This window comes from Aotus nancymaae, unplaced genomic scaffold, assembly GCF_030222135.1.
Source record: "Aotus nancymaae isolate 86718 unplaced genomic scaffold, 86718_ANA_hifiasm-v0.15.2.pri h1tg000025l, whole genome shotgun sequence".
Classification (NCBI taxonomy): Eukaryota; Metazoa; Chordata; class Mammalia; order Primates; family Aotidae; genus Aotus; species Aotus nancymaae.
This window is the reverse complement of record NW_026988438.1, coordinates 1,696,676-1,705,275: the sequence shown is the minus strand read 5'-3', so window position 1 is coordinate 1,705,275 and position 8,600 is coordinate 1,696,676. Positions and strand designations below refer to the sequence as shown.

Here is an 8,600-nt window from a genome sequence, read left to right as displayed (position 1 = left end):
GTTGTCAGTCCCAACTCTGAAATCTAGTAGGACAAATTTAATTAAGTTTTGTTTGTTTTTTTTTGAGACGGAGTTTTGCTCTTGTTACCCAGGCTGGAGTGCAATGGCGCGATCTCGGCTCACCACAACCTCCACCTCCTGGGTTCAGGCAATTCTCCTGCCTCAGTCTCCCGAGTAGCTGGGATTACAGGCACGCACCACCAGGCCCAGCTAATTGTTTGTATTTTTAGTAGAGATGGGGTTTCACCATGTTGACCAGGATGGTCTCGATCTCTTGACCTCGTGATTGGCCACCCAGCTCGGCCTCCCAAAGTGCTGGGATTACAGGCGTGAGCTACCGCTCCCAGCCCTTAATTAAGTTTTAAGACCTAAGACTAATTCTCTGTGGCTTGATGCTTGCTATAGACAAAATGTTTGTGTATCCCCAAAATTTATATGTTGAAATCCTAACCCATAATATGACGGTATTAGGAGGTGGAAATTTTGGTGGGCAATTAGGTCATAAGGGTGGAGCCCCCATGAATGGGCTTAGTGCACTTATAAAAGAGACCCCTAAGAGTTCCCTACTCCTCTGTCATGTGAGGACACAGTGAAAAGACAGCTGTCCATGAACCAGTAAATGGACCCTTACCAGACAAAGAATCTTCTAGCACTTTGATCTTGTACTTTTCAGCCTTCAGAACTGTCAGAAGTAAATTTCTGTTGTTCATAACCCACCCAGTCTATGGTAGTTTATCACAGCAGCCTGAGTGGACTAAAACGATACTCCACTTGCTGGGGGCACAGCTCCAGCCTCTGAGTCTGCAGCAATGGCTCCATTAGCCTCTGGGACTATGGCAGCAGCTTATTCTGCTTCTGGATTGTCCTCAGCAGCCCTGGATGGCCTCTGCACCACTCTTCCCTTAGAGTCATTCATTCCTTCTCTCAAAGGGTAGCACGCATTTGTAGCTGAGTATCTTTGTCTGTTTCTGGCTGTAGAATCCCAGAAGTCTTCTGAGTTTGGGTCAGGAAGACATCCTTTGGACCAAAGCAGACTTCTTTACACACAGCTCAGTTTCCAGAGATCACCATAGATATTCCCACTAGCCCAAGTTCTTGTCACTCAGTTATCAGAAGCTACCTTTATTTTGCCCTTTATTCCTGGTGGAAGAGGGAGAAGTGAGCTCCCTGGGTTCCAGTATTTATTTGGTATACCTGAGTTTGGGGCACTTTTTTTTTTTTTTAATCTTTACAAAGCTTCATTGAAATTGTACATCAAGGTGACAGTAATTCAGTGTTTTGAAAACAGTAACAAAAAAAGGGTGCCCCAAACTCAGGTATATCAAATAAATACTGGAACCCAGGGAGCTCACTTCTCCCTCTCCCACCAGGAATAAAGGGCACAATAAAGGTAGCTTCTGATGACTGAGTGACAGGAACCTGGGCTAGTGGGCACATCTGTGGCGATCCTTGGAAACTGAGCTGTGTGTAAAGCAGTCTGTTTTGATCCACAGGACATCTTCCTGACCCAAACTCAGAAGGCTGCTGCAAGTTCTACATTCCTTTCAGAATAAGCAACGGCAACTGCCACAGCCTTGCCTGCTAACTCGGGGCAGAGGTCCTGAGCAAGGTGGTACAGGACCTTGTAAGATCACACTGTGTGACTTTACAGGGAGGAAGTTTTCATGGTTAACACTGTCACCTTATTATGTCTGGAATATAAAGCTGGACAACCTGCTGGCTAACTGGTCAGTCCTCAGGATCATCCAGCTCAGTGGAGAAACCCGGCGGTGGGTTGAAAAGTCTGTTCTGAGAACACATTAATGCTGAGCAGAGTTCATGTGATTTCTAGTCATGATGACTTAATAAACTGCCTTAAGGCTGCACAGCAAGCCACCTCTGCTTACAAAGAGTACTTAGTGCATGTAACTGTAAGAAACAATTGTTTCAATCTTATCTTTTATGAGTTGTGAGTTGTATATCCTTCTTAAAAAGGCTTTCTCAGACGGGTGCACTGGCTCATGCCTGTAATAACGGAACTCTGGGAGGCTGAGTCAGGAGGATCTCTTGGGTCCTGGAGTCCAAGACCTGCCTGGCCAACATCATGAAACTCCATCTCTACTAAAAATACAAAAACTAGCCAGGTGTGGTGGCACGCACATGTAGTCCCAGCTACCCGGGAGGATTGTTTGATTCCAGAGGAGATAGAGGTTGCAGTGAGCCAAGATCACTTGCCACTGCACTCCAGCCTAGGTGACAGACAAAAAAAAAAAAAAAAAAGGCCTTCTGCACTGTAAGAGTATATGTGATTCCACATTTTCTTCTTGTGCTTTACAATTCTGTTTTTTTTTTTTTTTCAATAACCATTCCACTGGAGTTTATTTTTGTGCATCATTTAAGTTTGAGATAAAACTTTGGTTTCCCAATCAGTAGCTAGTTATTTGTCCCTATTGATTGATCAGTGCTATATTTATCTATAATATATACCAGTTTTATCATATGTATTCATATTTAATGTGATGCTTTTTTTTTTTTTTAGAGATGAGGTCTTGCTATGTTGCTCAGGCTGGTCACTTAACTTCTGGGTTCAAGCCATTCTCTCATCTCAGCATTTCAGCCTCTGGAGTAGCTGGGACTACAGGCATGTGCCACCATTCCTGAGTTGATGTAATGACATTTTGACAGATCCCCCCTTCCTCTCTCTTTCTTTCTCTAAATATGGTTGTCAGATCTCAGCCAATGGTAATTGGTGTGTGTGACTAATTGTATAAAACAGTTATCAGGTAGTAAGCATAAGAACACTTATAGCTTCAACTAGGAAGCCCACTGCTTAACTATCTTAGGGTGAGTATATTCTGCAGCACGTGTTATTACTATTCAGTGGCTTGTCTTTTGTTTATTTTGTATTCTGGAGAGAGGTTTGTCCCAGATGGCTGATTAAGTGTGTGAAAATAATAATGTTAAATATGCTCCATATAAGCAAGAAAATAGTGGTACAATAGGTCTTAAAAGTAGAGGCCTTGAAGAGGCTTTTGAAGCGGTGCTTTCCAGGATAGAATCAAGGAAGCAGAAGGTTAAGATCAGCAGAAACTAGGTATTGATAAGTGCTAACTGACACTAAAAAGGCCATGATAAGCATCACTGAGATCTAGATTGACCAACAATTGTATGAAGACAGCTAGGAACAAACTATGGCAGGAGGTTCATCCCCACTTCAGAGAATCTGAGTAGACCACAGAAGTGGCTGCCAAAGCAGGGTATCAGGAAAACATCTCCATAGGGACTTTGCAATAGCAATTCTCTGATGGAGTTGATTCAGTTATGTACCTCTTTGCAGTAACACAGTCCCTCCAGTAAATAGGGTATGTGTGTACTAAATTCCTGTAAGTATACATGGGTCTGTTTCAGGAATATAAATTCTGCAATATTAATTTATGTGTCCATTTCAGCATCAATACCACATTTTAATCACTGTAACTTTGTAATATTTTAATTTATTATAACACAAAAAATATCTTGAATATTTTTGCCTATTTACTTTTCCAAATGAACTTTAAGAAAAGCCTATGTCAAGAACAGAAAACCAAACCCTACATGTTCTCACTCATAAAGGGGGGTTGAACAATGAGAACACGTGGATGCAGGGAGGGGAACATCACATACTGGAGTCTGTTTGGGGGTGGGGGGCTAGGGGAGGAATAGTGGAGATGGGGAGATTGGGGAGGGATAACACTGGGAGAAATACCTAATGTAGGTGACAGGGGGATGGAGGCAGCAAACCACCATGGCATGTGTATTCCTATGTAACAATCCTGCAAGATCTGCACATATACTCTAGAACTTAAAGTACAATAAAATAAAATAAAATTTTGAAAAGCTTGTGTCAAGTTCTCTTTTCTTAAAAATCTCTTCAGCCAGGTGCAGTGGCTCACACTTATAATCGCAGCACTTTGGGAGGCCGAGGAAGGCAGACCACCTGAGGTCAGGAGTTCAAGACCAGCCTCGTCAACATGGTGAAATCTCATTTCTACTAAAAAAAAAACAACAAAAAACAAAAACAAAAAAAAACAGAAAAATTAGCTGGGTGTGGTGGCTGGCACCTGTAATCCCAGCTAGTGGGGAGCCTGAGGCAGGTGAATCACTGAAACCCAGGAGGTACAAGTTGCAGTGAATCAAGATCAGGCCACTACCTTCCAGCCAGGTTGACAGAGGGAGACCCTGTCTAAAAAAAATAAAAATAAAAAATAAGATTTTGATTGGGTTGGGTTTACACTGAGTTGATAGGAAACTATCATGGTTGCAATATTGTTCTTCCTATCCAAGTTCATAATGTATTTATTCAGGTATTTTCTATATCCTTTAGCAACTTTTTCATACAAATCCTACAGTTTTGGGATTTATTACTGGTCGTGTTGTAGATTTTATTGTTTTAGGCTGTGGAAGCATTTCTTTCAGTTATGTTTTAAAATTATATTTTGCTGGTATTTAGGAAAGCCGACATTTTATCTTACATACTTTCACTTTACTGACCTCTCTTATGAATTCTGAATTTTTCTTTTGATTATTGGAATTTTTGTTGGCAATCATGAAATAAGCAAATAATGAAAGTTTTGGCTCTTTCCTTCTGGTATTGATATCTCTCTTTTTTTCCTTACCTCATTCTCATTGGTTTAGAAATTTAATGGGAATGTTTTCCGTTTCATCAGAAAGTATGTCCTTAATTAGATCTATGTCAGATTTTCTGTAGCAGGTCAAGCAACCTTTGTTCTATTCCTATTTTACTGAAAGTTTTTTTTTTTTTTACAATATTGTTAAGATGATAGTAGTAAAGCTACTATACTATATATGGTCTACATATATTTCTTTTTAAAAATTTATTCAGACGTTTTGTGACCTATTATGTATTTTTTCTTTTTTAAAAAAAATCTTTAGAACCTGTGGAACCTATTATATTTTTAATATGTATATTTGCTTCATGCATGCTTGAAATGTAAATTATGTTTAATTTCTACATCAAGTTGTGATAATGGAGTCATTTAAACTCTTTAATTCCTTTTTTTTGATAATTTATGACAGTTTTGTCAAAATTTCCTTCTTTGATTATGATGATTGTACATTATCCATTTCGTCTTACATTCTGTTTTGCTTTTATTTTTATATCTCCATGTTGAGTTGTTAGGTGCATAAAGATCATGATGATTATAACTTACTGATGGGTTTAATCAGCAAAGCATGTTCCACTTTTGTTTTGATTAAAAGTATCATTGCTAATTTCTTTCTGTTACCATTTACATGTTATATATTTTCTCTCTCTTTATACTCAAATTTTTAGATGTGTTTCCTATAAGTAGCATGTCATTAGGTATTTTGCCTACTCAATCTAATAATGTATCTTTTTTAAAATTAACCTATTGACTTTTGTTATTGTATATATTTGGTACTTTATCTTTGTTATGTTTTCTTTCTTATTACCTATCTTCAGCTCCAGTTGGTGAGTTTCGCTTATTCCCCCACCCCTTTTTTTTTCTTTCTAGGAGTCTGGAAGCTATTTATCCCATTCTTCTCTTGTTTGCTCCTTACCCTTAAATTTTAGAAAATACATTATTTAAACTCATGTTTTTCTATAATGTGAATAGTTGTTGTTGATAACCTCCATCTAAAACTAGACAAGATCCTTAATATATTTACATTAACTCTAACTCCTCCCAGCCTCCCATGTTTTGTGGATATCATCTGGAACTTCATTTACAGATTTTAAAAAAATTGTTTCTTAATGTGGCCCAATTATTTTATGTGAGTTTTACCTTAATAACTGCTGTGATCCTTATGGTGACTTCATAAAAAATATTTTTCTATCAATTTCACTTTTTTCTTTGCTTACCACCATCTCTTTTATTCTATGTGTTCTTCTTGGCTGTATATATTTTTTATTTTCAGTATCTCCAATAAGTACTTTCAGGAAACATTAATGGTAGTAGTTTCTGAGTCCCTTAATATTGTCTTCATATGTCAATGATAGTTTGGTTAAGCACAGAAATTTAGGTTAAAAATAATATTTCTTTAGAATTGTAAGGAAGTTATTCCATTTTACTTACTGCCCAGGAGTTCAAATGGGAAGTTTAAAGCAATCTGAATATTTTCTTTAAAGCTTTTTTGTTTTTGTTTTACTCTTTAGACATTTTTAGTGATTTTCTTTTTCTTGGAGATCAGAAATTTCACATGATAAATCTAGGTATGGTGTCCACACCACCCCACTCTGCCTCACACACATATGCAAACATTTTATTGGTTTTCCCTAAAAAGGACAATAACATCATTTTTAAAAGATAAATCTGAGGACATTTGAGGGGCCAACAAAATACAAAAAAAGGGAGATAAAAATTAAATGTTTAAATTTAACAAAAGGCACTACAATGTCACCTAACATCTAACTACCATGGTGGTAATAGATTAAGGAAGATTAAGTTACAACAAAAATAACTAATATAAATATCAGAGGTTAGGTAGCAAAAAGTGGATTTGCTTTCCAGAAGACTATGGTATCACTGACCATTTGGGCCCAGTAGGATATTTAGCAAGGAAAAGATCAAGATGGGTGGAGGTGAAGCTAAATCCAAAGGAATAGGTATAACTGAGAATTCCAGGTAGACAGTCTCCAAATAGATGGTGACAAATCCATTTTCCTCCTCTCAAGAAGCATTTGCTATGCTTTGTTGCCTCCTCTTAAGATCCCAGTGGCTGCTCAAGCTGAAAGTTGCCTATTCCTGCCTTTCAGGCGGTTCAGCAACCAGAGCTAATTTTGTGATTGCTCAGGGTTCTTGTTGCAATTAAGCATAGAACTTGGAGAATCTGTGAAACAGAGAGGGGTTTGGGGGTAGGGAGTAGATTGGGTGGCTTTGTTGCTAGTTGTTCTGAAAAAAGAAAACTCAAGCATTCACCTGTAAGCTTTCCAATCACTTTCAAACCCCTCTACAAAACACCCTCAATAGTCTGAAATCTTGCAGCAGAAGGGCTGCAGTTAAAGCTGCTGGGCTCACAAAATCATCAAAGAAGCCAGATGAGACAACCCAGTCACGAAATCCTAGCGATTATTCTTAACCTGTTTTCCCCTGATTTAAGGTAAACTCATATACCTGATGTGGGATATAGAAAGTTATACTGGAGCAACCTGGATCTTCTGCTGAACTTTTCATCAAACACTAAAATAAAGGCAAGGTTTATTTTTCTTAATCTTACTGTATTTTAAAATAGCATAACCTAGAAGTAATTCTGTTATGAAGGAACATGGCTGAAGAGGTAGGAAACAGATTCCCCATTATGAGTTCTCCTTATGGCTTCTGCAAGGATCATGGAGATGTCAATTACTTGTATTTTGGAGCAATGCTTCATGTTATCCTCTTGAGGTATGGTATTGGTGACTACCACTGCTTCAAAGCATGCAGTATTGATGCGAGAAATGGCCGGGCCAGAAAAGATTCCATGAGTCAAGACGGCATAAACTCTGGTGGCTCCAGCTGAGAGAAGTTTGTCAGCTGCAAGGCAGATTGTACCACAGGTGTCTGCCATGTCATCTACAAGGATAGCCGCACGACCATTCACATCTCCCACTAACACCATGCAGTCCCCTTCATTGGCCTTCTTCTGTTCTTTATGAATCAAGGCAAAGTCCACGTTCAACTGGTCTGCAATCGAGGTCACTCTCTTAGCTCCACCAGCATCTGGCGAGACAATGGTGCAGTTCTTCCACTCAGAGATATTCTCCCTTACCCACTTCAGGACAGTTGGCTCTGCATCCAAGTTGTCTACTGGGATATCAAAAAAGCCCTGAATTTGAGAAGCATGTAGGTGCATGGTGATTATACGATCTGCACCTGCTGTAGACAGCATATTTGCAACAAGCTTGGCAGAGATTGGGGCCCGGCTCTTATCCTTCTTATCCTGCCGGGCATAAGGGAAGCATGGGATGACTGCAGTAACTCGGCGAGCTGAAGCAATCTTGCAGGCATTGATCATGATCAAAAGCTCCATTAGACCGTCGTTGATTTCGCCACAGCCACTCTGAACGATGTAGACATCCTCCCCACGTACACTTTCGCCGATTTCCACACAGGTCTCCTGGTTGCTGAATTTCTTAGTCACCACCTTGCCTAGCACCAGGCCTAGGCGGTCGGCTATTTTCTGGGATAAGTCCAGGTGGGAGCGGCCACTGAAGATTTTGATATTCGGCATCTTGGCCAACTACCAGACGCACCCGGTCGAGCAACCCAGCTGCCGCGGAGACTGGAACGGAGTGAACCACAGATTCTAACAGCTTCCGGCTGTTACTCAACCGTTAGGGTCCCTTCCGCCTCATGGCGCGCGGTCCCAAATTGTCCCCGGGTCTTCTGAAAAAGTTGCACGTCCCACTTCACACTTTTAAACTAAATAATCAAGTATTTACAGTGTATGGAATTTTTTTTCTATTAGCACCTGTATTAGTTTCCAAGGGCCATTTAAACAAATTTGAACGCAGAAAAACATAAAACTTATACAAAGCAAAACCCAACTCTAAAAGGAAAATTACCTACTAGAGAAAGTATATGCAAGGGATTATTTTAGAAAGAATTTCCCCAATGAAGTTG

The 8,600-nt window shown here is 39.4% G+C and overlaps 1 protein-coding gene across 1 annotated transcript; it reads right to left on the bottom strand.

The window, feature by feature from the left end:
- Nucleotides 1-7,205: 7,205 nt before the first annotated feature.
- Nucleotides 7,206-8,269, bottom strand: PRPS1L1 (phosphoribosyl pyrophosphate synthetase 1 like 1). The gene has a single exon (XM_012450689.2). It carries the CDS (start codon nucleotides 8,206-8,208, stop codon nucleotides 7,252-7,254), a length of 957 nt encoding a protein of 318 aa, XP_012306112.1. The 5' UTR covers nucleotides 8,209-8,269; the 3' UTR covers nucleotides 7,206-7,251.
- Between the last annotated feature and the right edge of the window lie 331 nt (nucleotides 8,270-8,600).

Coding starts and splice junctions, on each gene's coding strand:
- PRPS1L1 (XM_012450689.2), bottom strand. CDS start 8,208: ATGCCGAATATCAAAATCTTCAGTGGCCGCTCCCACCTGGACTTATCC.